Source organism: Oncorhynchus kisutch, linkage group LG14, assembly GCF_002021735.2.
Source record: "Oncorhynchus kisutch isolate 150728-3 linkage group LG14, Okis_V2, whole genome shotgun sequence".
Taxonomy (NCBI): domain Eukaryota; kingdom Metazoa; phylum Chordata; class Actinopteri; order Salmoniformes; family Salmonidae; genus Oncorhynchus; species Oncorhynchus kisutch.
In genome coordinates this window covers 56372529-56391752 of record NC_034187.2, presented here as the reverse complement: position 1 = coordinate 56391752, position 19224 = coordinate 56372529, and the positions used below count along the sequence as shown (strand labels likewise).

General features: G+C 42.0%; 3 protein-coding genes across 4 annotated transcripts; all 3 read right to left on the bottom strand.

The window, feature by feature from the left end:
- Window positions 1-1398: 1398 nt before the first annotated feature.
- Window positions 1399-10931, bottom strand: LOC109903586 (LIM/homeobox protein Lhx9). 2 transcript variants are annotated; one of them, XM_031788599.1, is made up of 9 exons: window positions 10683-10931; window positions 7471-8660; window positions 6015-7241; window positions 5600-5732; window positions 4593-4795; window positions 4196-4304; window positions 3108-3237; window positions 2816-3030; window positions 1399-2622 (listed from the first exon to the last, which is right to left on the bottom strand). In XM_031788599.1, exons 4-9 carry the CDS (start codon window positions 5723-5725, stop codon window positions 2260-2262), a joined length of 1146 nt encoding a protein of 381 aa, XP_031644459.1. In that variant the 5' UTR covers window positions 5726-5732; window positions 6015-7241; window positions 7471-8660; window positions 10683-10931; the 3' UTR covers window positions 1399-2259. The 2 variants fall into 2 exon arrangements, with proteins under 2 accessions (XP_031644459.1, XP_020355969.1); XM_020500380.2 differs by having other exon boundaries at window positions 5600-7241; window positions 7471-8310; window positions 8489-8660; window positions 10683-10927.
- On the bottom strand, window positions 7113-8615 carry cenpa (histone H3-like centromeric protein A). Its single transcript, XM_031789229.1, has 4 exons — window positions 8489-8615; window positions 8180-8301; window positions 7471-7545; window positions 7113-7241 (listed from the first exon to the last, which is right to left on the bottom strand). The coding sequence occupies exons 1-4, from the start codon at window positions 8613-8615 to the stop codon at window positions 7113-7115; spliced, it is 453 nt and encodes a 150-aa protein (XP_031645089.1).
- A 1628-nt stretch (window positions 10932-12559) lies between the features above and the next one.
- Window positions 12560-18768, bottom strand: psmb10 (proteasome 20S subunit beta 10). The gene is made up of 8 exons (XM_020500384.2): window positions 18283-18768; window positions 14462-14555; window positions 14249-14346; window positions 13942-14082; window positions 13573-13688; window positions 13263-13321; window positions 13028-13179; window positions 12560-12906 (listed from the first exon to the last, which is right to left on the bottom strand). The coding sequence occupies exons 1-8, from the start codon at window positions 18345-18347 to the stop codon at window positions 12795-12797; spliced, it is 837 nt and encodes a 278-aa protein (XP_020355973.1). The 5' UTR covers window positions 18348-18768; the 3' UTR covers window positions 12560-12794.
- Window positions 18769-19224: the final 456 nt, after the last annotated feature.

The following is a 19224-nucleotide window of genomic DNA, read 5'->3' as shown; positions in this document are numbered from 1 at the left end:
GGGACAACTACTTCAGATCTCAGAGCGAATGACGTCACCCGATTGAATCGCTATTAGCGCTCACCACCGCTGACTAGCTAGCCATTTCACATCGGTTACACTGCGAGACACCATGTCCTAACATGCAGATTTCTACAGGTATTTACATGGTTATATTTACTATGTAAGCACTGAATCATGTGTACCTGCTGTACACAGACAAACTGAATATCAACGTCCACACCTGATACCAACACATTAGCATTGATGGATCAATTGGCTTACCTTGTAGAATGTGTTTCTGCCTTGACCCTTTAAATACTCCCATAAATGTAAAGAGTTTCAGCTGATAGCATCGTGTCCTCAATTGGTTAATCGGGCCCTTGATGCACATGTAATGCAACATCTAAATTCTTCTGACTTGGAAACAGGCCTCACTTAACTGATGGATTCTAGTGTCCAATTATTGTGCTTGATTGTGAAGTGATTCTTTAGGACTTTCGAAGAAACCTTGTCAAGGTCTCAGTCATTAAGGTCATCTCACAGGGAGGACACGGACACACCTGAAAGAATTCCATTGTCCGGTTTCCTGACACAATCATTATAGACATTCATAAATACTCTGGATCAGTGACTTTTCTCAATTGAACGATTCAAGTAAAAACATCATTTAACCATTGAGGTCACACTATAGATTCGATGAATTACTAAACAGAGCGGTTATCTTCATTGAGGTGCTTTGTATATTGACATTTTATGAGGATTGAAGCCATTTTATATTTTGGTTGTTTAGCAGACGCGCTTATTCAGAGTGACTTACAGTTGTGATTGCATACATTTTCATAGTTTTACGTACTGGTCCCCCCTGGGAATCCTGGCGTTGCAAGTGTCATGCGCTAACAACTGAGCCACATAGGACCTCGTCCTATCCATCCTTAACCTGGTCTGTTAAAACCAATATATAGGGTGCCTCCTGAGTGGCGATACGAAACCCTGCCTCCCGAGTGGTGCAGTGGTCCAAGGCATTGCATCGCAGTGCTAGCTGTGCCACTTGAGATCCTGGTTTGAGTCCAGGCTCTGTCGCAGCCAGCCGTGACCGGGAGACCCATGGGGCGGTGCACAATTGGCCCAGCGTCGTTAGGTTTGACACATTAGTGCGGCTGGCTTCCAGGTCAGGCGGGCATTGTGTCAAGAAGCAGTGCGGCTTGGCTGGGTTTCAGAGGACGCACAGCTCTCGAACTTCACCTCTCCGTACAGGAGTTGCAGCGATGGGACAAGACTGTAACTACCAATTAATAATGGGGTTAAAAATAATCTAGTAAAGTATGAATTATCAGATTTGACCGACTGATTGCTGAAGAACTGTATTACCGTATCTGTTGAAAAATGCTTTTAGACAATGAGTAAACAGACAACCTATACTTCCATCAGTTAATACAGCCCATTTATTAAAGTACAAAGAGCTCGTAGTCATATTTGTGGTGGGATTCAGATACATGATCTTACACACATTCCCTGACACTCAGTGTGTACAATATCATAACAAACACAAGCATCTATACATCTCTAAACTACTTGCGCATATTGATATCATAACAGCCATGACAAACCGTGGAACAAAACAAGGAGCGAGGAATAATCATAAAATGCTTAATTTACCATATCATTATTATAACTAAAATTCTATCAGTTCACGGAGCTGTATCGTCAACATGCCTAACATTGACCACGTTTACATGCACACCAATATCCACTTATTATTCGGGATACTCAAGTATTCTGTTTTTGAGTTGCTCCATATAAACATCCTATCCCGATTACAATAACCCGAAAAGGTTTGTATCCCGGTTATGAGACACCTGGATAAGAAGGCTGGGACATGCTGATCTTCGACGGGATACTGTAGCATGTAAACATCAAATTCAGTTTACTGTTGTTTTTCGCGGTCTGCGCAGGCTCAGTTTCACATAGCATGGGTGATGTTTTTATCTGATTGTCAAACTCACTTGAAAAAAATAGGCTACATGTGCAGTTCGATCCATCATAATTCCATAGTAATTTGTTTTGCTGATACTCTGTACCGGACTGCATAGCCTACTGGCTTAGGTTACTTTCCCCCATAATTTAGATACATTTCTGCAGGCCATATTACAATTTTTGACATTTGGTAGGCCATTTGTTCGTCAATTATAGTTAGACACTTGTAGCTTCTCTTCTGTCATAACTTGTTGTCCTGGAAGACTAAATAGCGTAGTGCTCACCAGAATAGTGTAAACATGGTCAATAATATGGTTGAAGTACCGTGTCAGAATCGCCTTCTCTCCCCAATCCAGACTCCCCAAAATCATAGGTCATCAAAGGGGAGAGCCTTGGTGCACCCTGGGGATTGTAGTCCAGGAAGAAAGAGTCTTTAAAGCCTGCTGATTGGTCGGCGGGGCTTTGGGGCGGGTCACTGAGAGGGGCGGTGAGCAGAGAGAGCTCCAGTTGGTCGATGGTGCTGGTCTGGAAGGACTGGTGGGAGGTCACTAGGGACGGGGAGGCTGTAGCCATGGTGTCGAACCTCTGGGGGGCGGGTGAGTTGCTCTGCGACTCGTCAGCTGAGAGGGAACGCCTCAGCTTGGCCCTTGCATTCTGGAACCACACCTGAGAGCGTGTGTGTGTGTGTGTGTGAATGTATAAAAGAGAGATAGAGATGAGAAATCACAATAATTTTAAGCATGACCTCAAGGACCATTGGTGACAGTTTGTCCGCATAATCCTGTACTGATTTTTTGGGGGGGATCTACTCCGGTCAAAATTTGTTCACAGTTAAAATCCTATGTTCTATGTCTCAAACCTGAAGCACTCTCTTGGGCAGACCGGTCCTGTGAGACAGACAGCTCCAATCCTTGCCATCAGGGTTGTGTTTCAGGGCAAAATAGGACTCCATGGCTCTCAACTGTTCGCTGCGGAAACATGTTCTTATTCGCTTAGTCCGCCTGCGGGCCCGGCCACCTGTAACACCATCCTCCAGTCGTGGCTCAGGGCTGCTGACAGACTCCTCCCCTTCTCCTGTATCAAGGTACGTTGATATAGCAGACTGTCCATTTGTAAACGTGAATATCATCTGTCATCTTCGAATAACTCACCTTCTCTCTGCTTGAGGTGGAGCTTGTGAGAGGGTGGCGCACTGCTGTCATCATGGTAATGTGATTGACAGTACAGGCTCTGCCCGTGTTGACTGTATAGGTTTCCAGGCATCAAAGTGACATCACACTCCTATGAAATATAGAATTACCACCATTGATGTAATTAAAACCGGTGCCTGGAGAGAGAGACTTCAATAGCCTCCTGTTATATTCTCAAGCTTACGTTTGGGCCTCTTGCCTTCGTCAGAGCTTTTAAAAGTGAAAGTGTACCCAGATTGACTAATACAGAATTATTAGATTTTATGCATTTCACGTCACCATTACCACAGGTTTCAGTAATAAACAAGAATTCTCCCCCCTAGCTTACGGTGGGGGTAATTGCTCCACCTTATACTCAGAAAGGCTAGGGCAGGGTTTCTTTATTTTCTTTACCCCTTTTTCTCCCCAATTTCGTGGTATCCAATTGGTAGTTACAGTCTTGTCTCATCGCTGCAACTCCCGTACGGACTCGGGAGAGGCGAAGGTCAAGAGCCATGCGTCCTTTGAAAACACAACACAGCCAAGCCACACTGCTTCTTGACAATGCCCGCTTAACCCGGAAGCCAGCCGCACCAATGCGTCAGAGGAAACACCGTACACCTGGCAACCGTGTCAGTGTGCATTGCGCCTGGCCCGCCATAGGAGTCCTTAGTGCGCGATGGGGCAAGAACATCCCTGCCGGCCAAACCCTCCCCTAACCCGGACGATGCTGGGTCAATTGTGCGCCGCCCCATGGGTCTAGCGGTCGCAGCCGAGCTGTGACAGAGCCTGGACTCGAACCGGGATCTCTAGTGGCGCAGCTAGCCCTGTGATGCTGTGCCTTATAGACCACTGCACCACTGAGAGTTGGATCGCGAGTTATAAAAAGACATCCAAAATCTCACACCATTTCTTCTTAATTTGAGTCATTGGAGGATGCAAATTTCTCATTTGGGCCTCGAGCTGAAAAAGTTATACAGACGTGTCTAGGAGGTAGGGTAGGGGGCTAGTGGTCAAAGTAGAATTGGACAGGTACTGCAAGTGCTAATTATAGATCCAAAATAGCTAACCTGGCAGGAAAAGCATTCAGGGTGAAACGTCAGATCACCAGACCTCATGACCATTGCTGACGACGGGATTGGCTGGGAGCAGCGGGCACATCGTCCCACACTGAATAACCTGGCCAGTTAGAGAAATAAGATCTCTGTTAGCACTCATCATTCTTGAACAATATGAGGACTGAGCATGTCTTTTACAACATTAACATGCTCCACTAAAGGAAATCCTCTTAGACAGAAGAGAAAAGTGTACAAATAGAAGACTGTCGTCAGTAGCCTGCAGAGTATTACCGTACAAGAAAATTAAGACGGGACCAAAACAACCAAATGAGTAGTCTGGTGCAGATAAGTAGGTAGAATCAAAGCAACCAGGACACAAGTGTCTAAAATGGGTGAAGACTGGAGTCACCTGCAGTAGTCCTGCTGACAGTAGATGCTGCCATCACGGCAGTAGAGTGTGAGGTGCGTCTGGAGCTCACACTGGCATTGGCTACAGCGGAGACACGCCTCGTGCCATGCCCGCCCTGCAGCCAATAGGACAAAGCGGTCGCAAACACGTCCCTCGCAGGCGGCACACACCAACGGCTCCTCTACTAAGCCTGTAGCTGGAGACTGCAAAGCAAGAATAGAAAAAGGTCATTCCAGGTCACAAGGTCTCCGTTGTAATACTTTACAAATGCATCCCTCCTTCCGCCGTTACTTGAGGTAATCACTGATTTGACATGATTGGAGAGGTGTAAACAGACTCATGTCAGATCAATGATTAACACTAGATAATTTAACAGGGTCATGAAGACACATTTTAGGGGATCGTGGAGGCCACTGTGTATAGAAATAGAGCCACATTTCCTGGTTTCCCTGCAATCACCATTACTTCCATCAAACAAGACAACTCAGAATGTAGGTCATGGATTTCCTGCTTACTTTATGTACATAGTGGCTGTGTGGTCTATCAAACAAACTGAAGCCTGTTAGCCAAAGCGTGCACATGTACGTTCATTATGTTGAACCCAGTTTATACCGGGAACAGTTTTCAGACATGCGCTACTGGAGCGGTGCAAAAAAGGAGCAAAGCTTCTCTTTATGGGAAGTCATGAACTATTCATAAAAACCCATAGAAGACAAATGGAGTGTAGGGCCCTTGGACATGCATTGAGACTGTTCTCACATGACTACATTGTAAAATACTGTCAAAATGTTAAGATATTTAGTCAAGAATTTATCCAATTCCATATTATTATTATTTGTTTTACAGATACAATGGGGCATATGCTATTATATAGTCCACATATACAGTACTGTATGGGTTTTTAGCCAACTCCTCTATTGTTGTCATAACATGCATGTATGGACGTCTGGGACCAGGCTACAGACATGCATAATTCTTATCATTGGTTCAGGCTAGCTGGGGCTTACACTGGCTTTTGAATGATCCTCTCCTAATTGTCTGCTCCCCTGGTTCACTGACTCCTCCCCCTCGTCACCATGGAGGCTGCCATACAATAAGCCCTCCAGGGTGCTGCTGTCCTCTGGTGACATCATGATTGCCCTTGTGACAGAGGGGAAAAGGATGGATATGGATCACATCAAATAACAGACATTTAAAAGAGTGCTTGCTTATTCATTACACGACTTCATTATGTTTATTTCTAACACTATCCTTGCAGTTGATACTTCCATCTCCAATCCTAAAATGCACCTTTTACAAACATTTACAAGATGCAAGTAGACAATGTGGATTTAGATCATCTTGGCAAACAAATACATTGCTCTTAGCATAACTATTCAATGAATTGGCTTGACTTGACCCATGAGCATAAAATGATCTTACCTGACGTGATGTCCTGAAAGAATGCACTTCTTTTGGTTCCCTGAACAATATCCCCTTTAAAATGACAACTTAATGTGCATTATGGCACTTGAATAAACAATACTATTCTCTGTCCAAACCCTTCTCTTTGACTCCAAAAATCCTCATGTCCACACCATTATTGTGATAATACGCTAAAACAGTGTTCCCGCTCCTCTGTAGTCGTTCAACTGGTGTGCCGTTAACTTTAAACATCGAACTCCCTAAATGTTGCCCGGTGTGATTCTTGGTCCCAAGCGAAGCCTCAGCACACCTGTAAACAGGACCATCAGGAGCTGTTTCAGGCAGGTGTGAGAAGATTGGATTGGCTGTGCTGCCTGCTGGGAAAGCGGGTAGATCAGGGGCCAGGAGGCAGCAGAAAGCTGTCCCAAGAGACCAATTAAAATAAAAAAAAAGAGCCAAAAGGGGCATCTTGGAACACCACACCATAGGCTGAAAATACAATGCGACAAAGGCAGTGGATAAAACCACATGCATACAAACACCACAGATGCATGTTAAATTTGGGCATGAAATATAACATGAATAAAATGAATTTCTGGGTTCTAAGTATGGATCTGTAATCCTACAATAGCTGTATGGGAACAGGTATACAAATGTGAGGCATTTCTAATTGTTTATCCTACTGAATAAAAACATTTATTCAAATCCAACATTACAACATTATTTACAGTAAATCTCATATTTGACCACTATACTAACTTGTCTTCGGTGGCATGAGGGCCCAAAACACAGATGAACTAAAGCAGTATACCCAAAAGTGTTTTTCCTTCAACGTACAAAAACACCTTTTTCTAAAATCAAAACATTGGTCAACAGTCCTTGCCTGGGTGAGCATTTTGTTATAGAATATACTGAGTTTATAACTGGCATGAACATAATGCATGTGTATTTGGGGCAAATTAGATCCACTGATGCTTTGCATCAAAACATAGCATTGTTAGAGGTCCTCAGCACCCCATGGTCAGTAGTTTAAAACAATATATATTAAAAAAAGAGGCTATAACAGGCCCACTCCAAGCCACACTGCTCGCTCCTCAATGGCTCATCTGAGTGTTCTCAGAGATGATCCACTCCTCGAATTCGCCGGGCAAGCTGAATGTCACGGGGGAATAGCGTTACACGCTTGGCGTGGATGGTACACAGGTAGGCATCGGAAAACAGTAAAACGAGGAAAGCCTCTGCAGCCTGGAAGAGAAAGAATGGTGTCAAAAAATTATGACCAGGAAACGTTAATATTGACAATAGTTAATAAGGATACCATTTTTTTTATATTGCAGATATGTAAATAAAAACTTTTCAAAAATAAGTGTACTATGATGTTATTATAATCAAACATTTTCAAACTGTAAGAGAAGGGTTTAGAGTATTGATATAACAGTTCTTCAAATAAGCACAGGAGTGGGAACCAACCTACCTCCTGCAATGCCAGAAGAGCATACACCTGCCATCTCATGAAGTCCCTGCTATACGTCTGGCACACCTCCCGAACCTGAGTAGACAACCTGAGTAAACAACCTTGAAATTCACTGAAGATAAACAATCACTAATAGGAAATATTAACTCGGGGTAGCAACTTTAATTGTAAAAACAAGCATTTTAGTTCATCTTTCTTTTATTATTTATTCCAAACTAAGACACCACCAGCTTCAGAGTCCCTCCAGGATTTTTGCAGCATTTATATGGAAAAATTATTGATTTTGCTGCAGCAATTCTGACATCAAAATGCGCTGATGTGTGTCTTCATTGGTCTAAATAGCAAGCCCCCTTTTTGAAGTGCGTGATTGGTCATTTTTATGTGATAATATTGAGATGATTTGACTATTGCATGCAGTAATAGTGACGTGATAGGTCAAATATGCAAGCTCTCGCATAATATGTGGGGAATTGTCGATTTTGCAAAGAAATATGGAATCCTGGAGAGACTTGTTTACCCACATACAAAGCAGAGTTCACAGGGCTTTACAGGATTAACTATGCATCATCAACAACGGGTAATGTATTGTTAGAGAGTGGCAGCATCCATCTAAGAATGTAAGGTGGTTGTAAATCGGTCCACAGGAGCCATGTGCTAATCAACCTCTACTATGCAAGACAGTGATGCGACAAAGCCAGTGGTATTGTACCAGGCGCGCAAACGGTCCCTTGCGCAAAAGCAAGTCTGTGCTCTTCTGGTACTTGCGAATTTCCATCAGAGCTCGGGTGCCAGGGCGAAACCTCCTCCTCTTTTGCAGGGAGGGAGCTACACCTGCAGGGGCTAGAGATCCAAATCATCTTTAAAACAATGAGAACCTTATAATAATAATAACATATTTATTAATTCCAACACTTTCAACTAGTGGTCACATACATAGCTAAACAAAAAGTTTGCTTCAGTGTCAGGATTGAGAAGGCATGAGTCAACCCACATTTCCCCTCCTCCCCATCTTCCTCACCTGATGGTCCGCTCAGCCGTGCTGCCGGTGATGTTGAAGCAGGCGCGGTTGGGGCTGGAGGCCGACGCTTGGGTGTTGCACCTTTGCGCCGGCTTGCAGAAGAGCTGTCAGGATCGCGACGAGGCATGCTCCAATACTAGTTCACAACACTGAGTTAAAGCCACACCTTTGCCTGATGGTGAAGAGAATATGAAGAAAAGATGCATTTAGTGACTTGATCCAGTATTGACCATATAAGTTCTTGGACTTCATCATTAATCTTGCATGTCATCATCACACACCTGACCTGTAAGCCAATAAGTAAAAAGGGTTGGACTCAGACTGGATAAAAAATAAAAAGCATAATTTATGTCTTTATGACAAGGGTGTCAAACTCATTCCATGGAGGGCCTGAGTGTCTGCTGGTTTTTGTTAAGTCCTTTCCAAATTTGATCAAATTAAGACCTAGTCACAACCAGGTGAGGGGAGTTCCTAACTAATTAATGATATTAAATTGCTTAATCAGGTACAAGGAAGGAGTGAAAACCTGCAGGCACTCGGCCCTCCATGGAATGAGTGAGGGGTTTCGATTAATCTCGGGCGAGTGCAAGTGTAGGTGTGTTTTGCACTGGCTGGAAGTTGATTGCATTCGATCTGAAGTGAGCCAGGTGCCCCACTCATGGCGAAGTCAGCACAAAACTAAAAGTTACATAAGTAAGCACTTGTAGTAATGAGTAGGATTTCACATGATTGATTTGATAAAGGTTTTCTATCTGCCTTCCCAATAAAAAAAAAAAGTTTTTGGGATGGAAAAACGCTTTCAGTGTAAACTTAAAACTAAATATAAAGTACTTGGAACAAAAATATAAATGCAACAATTTCAAAGATTTGACCGACTTACAGAAATCAATTAATTTTAATTAGCCAGGCCCACCCAAACAGAATTAGTTTTTCCCGACAAAAGGGCTTTATTACAGTCAATACTCCTCAGCACCCCCCCCCCCACCCTCATCTGCAGATGATCCCTCAGGTAAAGAAGCTGGATGTGGAAGTTCTGGGCTGGCGTGGTTGCACGTGGTCTGCGGTTGTGAGGCCAGTTGCACGCATTGTCAAATTCTTTAAAACGACGTTGGCGGCAGATTATGGTTGAGAAATTAACCTTAAAGTGATCTTGTAACAGCTCTGGTGGACATTCCCGCAGTCAGCATGACAATTGCACACCCAACTTGAAACATCTGACATTGTGTTAGAAAACTGCACATTTTAAAGTGGCCTTTAAATTTGAGAAAAATAAGTTTTTTGTGCATATGGAAAGTTTGAGATTTTTTTTTATTTTAGGTTATGAAACTTGGGACCAACACTTTACATGTTTATATTTTTGTTCAATGTATGTAGAAAAGATACACAAAATATATTTTTCTTATACTATAATCGTTTGAGAACTAACAATCACCGAAATAAAAGCCAAACGGTCACGGGAAATAAATTCCAATGGATTGAACAGTATTGATTTTATTTGTTAAATTTGGAGCAAAAGAACACAGCCTTAGCCATGGAAAAGGGCATAGAATTGCAGAACATTTTTGGCAACTGCTAAATGTCTCATTTACATGGCAGAATCACTGGAAATGAGCTCAATTGTGAAATTCTGAGAATTGCAGGAAATGTTCTTACAAATGCTAAAATGGCGCACAAAAAAATACAAAGATTGGGGCGTCTGGACGATGCACCATGCTGCCTTGTTGACAAAATGATAGAGGCGCAGATTACTGTTCTATTTGAGACCGCAAGCCTCTCCCCCCAATTTTCGCTCGATAACGTGACCGCCATAGTCCGGTGTACCCACAGGCCAGATTAATCGAACCCCCTCAGTGACACATGCTATCTTTGAGTGAATGTTGTTATGCTGGGGGAAACCTGGAAACAATGCAAAACAACATTCACTCAAAGATAGCAGATAGCTAGCGAACTGGCCACACAACAAGCTAACTAGTAAACGGGCATCGGTATGAAAGCAAAGAACTTGGCAAATCAAGAATAACAAAAGTTAGCTAGCTAACTGACAAATTCATTTAAGGGAGGAAAGAAAGCTAGCGATAGTTCTTCAGAGAGCGTTGGGAAGCTAACGTTATATTGAGCAAGCATGCCATATCTAACATTGCAAAAAAATGCAGGGCTAGCATAACTTTATAACGTGCAAAAATTACACACTTACCAGCCGACACTCATATTTTCCGTGACCATAAGACCAGCTCAAAATTCAAACGACGCACGTTGGTGTCCTTTTCTTTGCAGAGCCAATGAGATTCATGATTGGCTTGTAAAAACGCCCTGTTTATCGTTACTCCAATGGGTGGTGTTGGAGAAAGTGAAGCTGTTCTTTTGTGGACAAGTAATCACCCGTCATATCGAGCATCTGCTTTTCCATGAGGTAAACGCATGTATGGTCACTCAGCTGTCTGTTTTGGCCATACAGCATTTACTGCGATCCGGGCCTCTGCAGAAGTCAGGGCATTCATTTTTTATTTATTTTATTTATCCGTTATTTTACCAGGTAAATTGACTGAGAACATGTTCTCATTTGCAGCAACGACCTGGGGAATAGTTACAGGGGAGAGGAGGGGGATTAATGAGCCAATTGTAAACTGGGGATTATTAGGTGATGGTTTGAGGGTTTGAGGGCCAGATTGGGAATTTAGCCAGGACACCAGGGTTAACACCCCTACTCTTACAATAAGTGGCATGGGATCTTTAATGACCTCAGAGAGTCAGGACACCCGTTTAACATCCAATCCAAAAGACAGCACCCTACACAGGGCAGTGTCATTGGGATATTTCTTTTAGACCAGAGGAAAGAGTGCCTTCTACTGGCCCTCCAACACCACTTCCAGCAGCATCTGGTCTCCCATCCAGGAACTGACCAGGACCAACCCTGCTTAGCTTCAGAAGCAAGCCAGCAGTGGTATGCAGGGTGGAATGCTGCTGGCTTAATACTTCTTGAGCTTCGCTCAGCAGCACAGAGCCATCAACCAGTTATGTCAATGCGGAGCTATACAGAGCCCTCTGCATTGTAAACAGTTTTTTGGGGGAAGCATTGATTTGGCCTATTGAGGCTCCGCAACTGCGTGTCACACCCTCCATACGGGGCTTCCGGTACACATTGCCAGATCAAGCATAAATCGGTTTCAAAGAACAGTAGTAACGGCATATATAGCAGTAATATGTAATAACTCTAGTAATACAAATTATAGAGACAGAAATATTCAACATGACTAGATTCAGATGTGTGTATGGTTTGGGGTGGGGGTTATCAAAGTGAGTGCGGTTACGTGCTAATATAATAGTTTGATGAAAACGTTTACATGCTTTGCAAGAAGAACGATTTCCCTAATAAACCTGTTTACATGGACACACCATTTATCAGGTTACCTGATGGAACTCTGATAAATGCAGAAAATCGCCAATTAAAAATAAACATTCTACCACTTTATTTTTGGGAAGAATATTTGATTCGGGGGTTTGGACATATATAGGATATAAGTGAAAATTCTAAGCAGGGGTGAAGGCATGGGTGGGCCTGGGTGGACCCACTGGGGAGCCAGGCACTGCCAGGCCCACCCAATCAGATTGAGCAAAAACAAAAAACTAAATTTTATTTTTTATTCTCCTCTGAATAAATCGGCGTTTAGAAGTAGTTTTCACATTAAAACTTTATGTCCGAACTCAGAATCAAATATTCTTCCCAAAAATAACATTGTAGAACATTTATTTTGATTCCCAATTTTTTTGCATTTATCAGAGTTCCGTCAGCTAGCCTGATTTGAAATGTGTCCAAATCGTTCTTCTTGCAAAGCATGTGAACGTTTTAATCAAACTATTACATTAATCTGACTAGCCACAATAGTCGCATTATTGTGTGCATGGAACCGTACTCAGTGATTTGCTATTGCATGCGTGTTCTTGTAGAACCAGCTAATACATGTAGGTCTAATAAAAATGTCTAAATGCATTCATTGTATTTTGGTATTAAGTACCAGTAAGGCGATCACAATGCAAATTACCAATGCGTGTTAATGATACTTAATGCCATTATCGCATGTAAGAAATATTTTATTGCCTTTTAATGTTTCATACACTGCAATTACTGTTTTGAAAGTAAATTATTGAATTAAAAAAGCTGCCAAGTATGTATAATAAGCTATGCAAAACCCAATGCCATTATCAATTCACAAGTTCATCTTGGCTATTTAGAATTAAAGTAGATACTTTTGCTAATGAGTGTTGGAATTCACAAGAGTGTTTGATGATTCCTGCAGCAGCATACATTTCACTGAGTGTCCATGAGCTGAATTGATTCATCAACAACATCCAGAGGCAGGGGTGTGACAGTCTTTGTCAAAACTGCAGTGGTGCCAGGCTTGTACTTGTACTGCCCTTCTCTGGAAACAGACAGAGAAAGGAAAGAGAGAGAGAGTATATTGTAAATTCCTGTTATGAATAATCAAGTAATATTCACAAAATGTTGTTGGTTGTAGCCCAGTAGAAACTTGTATCGCTCACCTTTTCCCCTTCTGGGCAGGCTGGTCATAGCCCCTAAGATACTGAACCCCTGCCTGGGTGATGACACACAGGTCCACGTTGCTGCCAGAGCCCAGGTCACAGAAAATCCCAGCTGTAATGGCATCCCGCACCAGCTTTTTAGCCTCTTCCAGCTGAGCAAGATAGACAATTAAGACAGGTGAGCAATACATTTTATGAAATGAACAACTGTTCAATGAGAATAACTGCATCTCACCTCCATGTTTGGTCTGTATCGGTCCTCAAATATTGAAATAGCTGCCCCTGCTCCTGATCCTGCAAAAACAACGGCAGTAATGTTACCTTATCTAATGTTTCAGTATTCAATACAATTTCATACCATTAGAAGCTCTTCACACGGCCCAGATTAATTATTTGATGGCAATAGACAATGACCAAAGACAAACAATACAGACAACACTATCTGGGATTACGATGAACTGAAACGCATGGACAGATGGTGCAAAAACAAATCTCCAATGACAGAGAGTCAAGAATTGATGAGATAAACTAATGGGAGAGCATACCCATGGTAAGGAATGGTAGTTTGTCGTAGGAGCCGTGTGGGTAGACGCTATAGAGGTGAGCGCCAGTCACATCCACACCTCCAACAATCAGAGAGGAGCCAATATGTCCCTGGTACCTGGAGTGGAAGTCACAATTCAGGTGTAGAGCGCTACAATGTAACAGCATCATCAAAATGTTCTTGATAAAAACTGGTTGTTGTAATCAAATGAGGGATGTGCTATCATTGACGAAGGCACTGCTGTGTCTGTTATTTTATATTATGGTCTGGAAAGTAACTGGATTGTCAGCATTCAAACCGTGTTATGAGAGTGGCCACTGTAGTGGTCTTATTTTCCCATCGTCACAGACTCATTCATGCTCTCGCTCACCTGAAGAGCATCTGTTTCAGTTGTCGGGTAACCGTGACAACAAGGGGAGGGCGTCCTGTGCTGAGTGAGTGCAGCTCCACATTGGATGACATCATCTGAGTGGTGACTTCTGCATCTGCAGCCACACCTGCTCCACAACAGCTACAATAAAAACTGAGATTAGTGGGTGAAGCATGGTGACTCAAATAGACTTCAACAAAAGCCCCAGTCTTTGCCTACCATTGTGCAGGGGCTGATGCTGATCTACATAGGGGTTACACAAGCTACACTATTATACTGTACGAGGTGTATTCTTTGTGGCACTTACTAAATGTTAGGTGCAATGTAGTGGATCTTCATGCAATTCTTGTCAGCTACCACCATGTCGTCAGTGGCTCTTGTGTCAGCTCCAAGTATCACCCCATCCTGTGGAGGGAGGAAACCCAAAGTATAATCATACTTAGGGTATTGATTGTGCTGAGCTCAACCCTGAAACAGCTACATCACAGGAAGCGGAAAATGTGTCATGACTGATTCTCACCTTGAAGACTATGCCAGCAATGGTGGTTCCAGTCTTCCTTGCCTTAGGAGAACTGTAACCAAGCTCAGACAAATTCCCTTCCAACACAGCATTCCTGCAAAGTGAGCACTTTTTATGCAATGTTGGGTATATTTAGAGGAACTGGCATTGTGTTAGCATATTTTATTTTACCTTTATTTAACCAGGCAAGTCAGTTAAGAACAAATTCTTATTTTCAATGACGGCCTGGGAACAGTGGGTTAACTGCCTGTTCAGGGGCAGAACGACAGATTTGTACCTTGTCAGTTCGGGGGTTTGAACTCGCAACCTTCTGGTTACTAGTCCAACGCTCTAACCCTAGGCTAGAGACAGGCCGATATATATCGATTCACTGATATTATATGCCGATATTGGCCTTTTAACACTATATCGGTCTATAACCTCACTGATAACCGATATTCAATAAATTGAAAGAAAAAAGGGAATTTCAATCTGAATCGGACCCAAAAAAACATATCGGTCAGGCTCTAAACCTACGCCTATTAAAAGCAGAGATTATTCAGGAAAGCTTCCTCTACAGTCTCTGCTAAAACTATGCATTTACATGGTAACAATATGTAAGCTTGCAGTAATTAACCTGTTTTAAACTGTGCTATATTCTTAGTAATCTGTCTGTAGGTTCACAATTTTACAAAAATGAGTCATATTCAGAATAAATAACATTTTATATCAGTTTCTTTAACAATTTCAGACCGGCACAGTAATTAAAGGACAATTCTGCCACTTTCCAACCTCATTCATCTCCTGCACCAAACCAGTGTCTACATACAGTACCAGTCAAAAGTTTGGACACACCTACTCATTCAAGGGTTTTTCTTTATTTGTTCTTTTTTTTTACATTGTAGAATAATAGTGAAGACATCAAAACTATGAAATAACACATATGGAATCATGTAGTAACCAAAATATATTTTATATTTGAGATTCTTCAAAGTATCCACCCTTTGCCTTGATGACAGCTTTGCACACTTCTCTCAACCAGCTTCATGAGGTAGTCACTGTATGTGAAAACAGCACGTTTCTATGATATGTGGCTAAAAAAATAAGGTCCTGAAACATTGCTAATCACAGGGCAGGGTTAAAAGTAAAAAAGTGAATTTTCAAAACCTGCAATGAGTTTCTAGCCCAAGGGAGGGTATTCTTGCTCCACACGTCACCGTGAATCTCTGTTTTATCTTTTGATGTCATTGGGTAGAACTTTATAACGTTATATTTTTTTCAGACAAAACGTATAAATGTGCTGTTTTCACATATGTTGACAATCCAGAGGCGGCTGGTGGGAGAAGCTATAGGAGGACGGGTTCATTGTAATGTCTGGAATAGACTAAATGGAACTGGGTCAAACATGTGGTTGAGATATGTTTGATACAGTTCTATTCATGCCATTCCAGCCATTACAATGAGCCAATAGTCGCCTCCCACTAGCCTCCTCTGGTTGACACTTGTATTGTGCTGGAGAGAATGGAAATTTGGTTGAAAAGTGGTGGAGTTGCCCTTTAATTGTGCATGAATTGGGTCTTGACTCGAGCTGCTCACATCCACCTCAAGACCTCGAGATCTTTCACAACACTGTGGTACAAACATAACATCTTATTAAACAGAGCTGCCAACTCTCAAGCATTGGCCGTGAGACACATTTGACCCTGTCATGCTCAGACGCCGCACCTCACATCTCACGCATTGAAAAGTACTGCTTTTATTTTTATAGTCATGTCCTGACTAGTTAGTGCCTAGTCAGTGCGTTTTTAAATCGGAGCATCTGCGCCTGCAATTTAACATCACGAGCGGAACCTCTATCATTGTCCTATCACAGCACTGTGAGCCACGGCACCTTGAAGCAGATGATTGGTCTAGTTATGTAAGGGACCAAGAGGATTAATCAAGATCAGAGTGGAGCTGGATGGAGAGAGCAGCACAGTAGCACTGTTTTATGTACAATGCCAACAAAATTAGGTTGCTGTTACGCCTCGATCACACCGACAGCGTCATTGCGCTAAATGGTACGCAGCATCATCTGGATATGTGTGCAACAAAAGTTTAACATTCACCTTTTACTACCTTTTCTGTCAAGCAGTCTATGCATACAGTTGTATGTATATGTTCAATATATCCAATGTATGCACCACACAGAATGCACCGCAACTGCCTCTGCAACACAATGTTGCAAGGCAAACACAGCATTCCATTGGAAATAAAGGTACTTCTGGTGTACCAAAATGCAATAACGCTACCGGTGTAATCGAGGCGTTACTCCCATGCCTATTGCAGAATGCATCTGTTTGACAGTGTTTACTAAAGTCGATTTAATCCACACTTGCATTTGTCCCCTCGTTTGGCGATTGGCATTAAGACTGTGACAATGATAGGGCAGTAGACAGAGACCTACAGTATGTTTTAGCAGGGAAGGTTTGGTAGCGGGACCTGATGTGTAACTATGCCAGTGTAATCACATATTTGAAATCTGATATGCCCACTTGAGTGTTTGAAAATGAAGTATATGAGGCTATGTATTTTGCAGCCATTCATGGACAGTTTTGAATAAGTCCTACAAATAAGCATTGGATATAAAATGCTCCAGGCCTCAAATATAATTTGACATTTTAATATTGTGCACATGCTAAGCAGAGATGGTAGGGGGACTCACAACACAAACACATCATATTATGTCTATGTAGAGTACGATGATGGCAAGGATCTTAAACTAGTGCGCATAAACCACCTGAATAGTGATATTCATTAGATCTTTCTTGAAGGTTTGTGATTGATAATTTAGTTGTTGTTATAATAAGAACATTTAAAAAAAAAACAGCACTTGGGAAACATAGATTGGGGTGGCGAACCCTCCTGGAGACCAAACAGGATTTTCTTCCAGACCTGTTTTAAAGAAAGTTCACCCAAATTACAAAATGTATGTCCTTAGCTTGAAAGCAGTCTATTGACAAGGAGACTGAAATCTATGATTTGGTTACCCACTGCCATCAACCATTAATATTTCCTGTGCAGAGCCTTGGTGTAGTGCAGGAATAACCAACTAGACTGCGAATTGGCAGCAAGAAGCCCAAACAGATATGTTTGACTAAAACATAAGAATTTCAAACCTTGCTTACATTTATATACGATCACGCGTCTCTCTATTATGCGTAGGAATACTTGGGAACAGACTTCTTAAATTAAGATCACTTGGAGATGATTTCCTGATGATTTGAGTCTTTTATGTCCTACAATGGAAATTCCACACAAATGTTTTATTTATTTTTGCACCGAAAACTTGGGGGGCCAAATAAAACCATCCACGGGCCAAATTTAGCCCTTGGCACATGTCACGTACTTTCCACCTGAGAGCGAACAGTCCCTGCTTCCAACCTTCCCACGGTTTCTCCCATTTGCCTGTTTCCTCATCTCATTTCATTACTGTCTGAATAATGTGTCAAACCACCTCAAAAAAATATATTAGCATACTTTAAATGTATTCCCAAAGATCTCAAAGTTGTACAATTGAGTGTTTATTTAATGTTCAAAGCATCTTGAATACACCTGACCTGTGGTTTTATTTTATTTTCCAGCCTGGTCATACAGTAGGCCTAAGCCATGTCAAAATACGTAGAATTGCAGGACATTAGCTTTAAAACTGTAAAACATGTCTAGGGGTTGTGCCAGAGGGCAATGAAAGTCACTCCAAGCTTTCTTACAAAGCTGACGGCCCTGATTATTCTAAAGATTTTTTCGTCGTTGCAGTAAATGTTTCTCAAATTACCATGTGGGCCTCAGAGAAATTAACTCACCTGCGAGTGTTTTCGAAGGAAAAACCAGCGCTTTGAGGTTGGCACGGTCGAGAATTATTGAGCATCTTCAATCAAGATGGGCGAACGAATCCACAAACCGAGACCCCTTGTGAAAGGTGAGACAGCTTACTGCACTTTACTTTTCTACCCCTATTATTTTGTTAAACGCTGTCAAGGTAAACTGTCTTAGCTAAATGTGTCAGCGTTTAGTGGGGAGAACTCTTTCACTTTCAATTTTAAAACATCATAGCCTCAGACGAATCAAAATACCGTACAGGCCAGGGAGAACAAAAGGGTCATGGCAAGAAGGGATACAGCTTTTGTTAAGTTAACGTCAAAGGTAGTTTTTTTGTTGTTGCATTTTTGCAACCCATTTCCTAACATTAACCTAATTCCCCTAACCTGTTGCGTAAGTTCTAACCTGCTACGAAAAGTCAAATCTGACTAACTGTATACCATCTTGTCAAAACCGAACAAAATGGATTCTCAATGGCTGGTTGGCTGATAGGAACGGGATCCTTGGGCCGTCCCAACTCGGATGTTTTAAAATGGTTAAGGTTAGCTAAGGCTTAAGGTTAGGTAAGGGTTACGACTAGGGTACGGCTGAAGTTTAGAGATGTCCGAAGGATAACACTAACGTTGTAGGATCACAACCAGCACTAACGTTGTAGGATCACAATCAGCTGTTTGAAAATGAACAGCTGTATAATTGGTGCAAAAGGTATTGAATTATAGAAAATAAAACGAATGAAGACGGGTGAAGTGTGAATAGGCCTACTTTTATATGCATGTCTATGGCGTGTAAAAAAAAAGTCATGTCCTCTATGGTCATACTATCAGTAGACTATCAATGGCATATCCTAGGCCATTTGCACCATTATCAGTTTGTGGAGTGTGGAACATGTTATGGAAATGACAAGGCCAGTGTAAATATGCTGTATG

Coding starts and splice junctions, on each gene's coding strand:
- LOC109903586 (XM_031788599.1), bottom strand. CDS start 5,725: ATGATGTCACCAGAGGACAGCAGCACCCTGGAGGGCTTATTGTATGGC. Junction 4,305..4,592: donor TGTCAGCAGGACTACTGCAG/GTGACTCCAGTC, acceptor CTAACTGGCCAG/GTTATTCAGTGTGGGACGAT. Junction 3,238..4,195: donor CTGAATGCTTTTCCTGCCAG/GTTAGCTATTTT, acceptor TATATTTCATAG/GAGTGTGATGTCACTTTGAT.
- psmb10 (XM_020500384.2), bottom strand. CDS start 18,347: ATGCTCAATAATTCTCGACCGTGCCAACCTCAAAGCGCTGGTTTTTCC. Junction 14,347..14,461: donor TTGCTGGCATAGTCTTCAAG/GTGAGAATCAGT, acceptor CTCCCTCCACAG/GATGGGGTGATACTTGGAGC. Junction 12,907..13,027: donor CCTGCCCAGAAGGGGAAAAG/GTGAGCGATACA, acceptor GTCTGTTTCCAG/AGAAGGGCAGTACAAGTACA.
- cenpa (XM_031789229.1), bottom strand. CDS start 8,615: ATGCCTCGTCGCGATCCTGACAGCTCTTCTGCAAGCCGGCGCAAAGGT. Junction 7,546..8,179: donor AGGGACCGTTTGCGCGCCTG/GTACAATACCAC, acceptor TTGTCTACTCAG/GTTCGGGAGGTGTGCCAGAC. Junction 7,242..7,470: donor CTCTTCTGGCATTGCAGGAG/GTAGGTTGGTTC, acceptor TTTCTCTTCCAG/GCTGCAGAGGCTTTCCTCGT.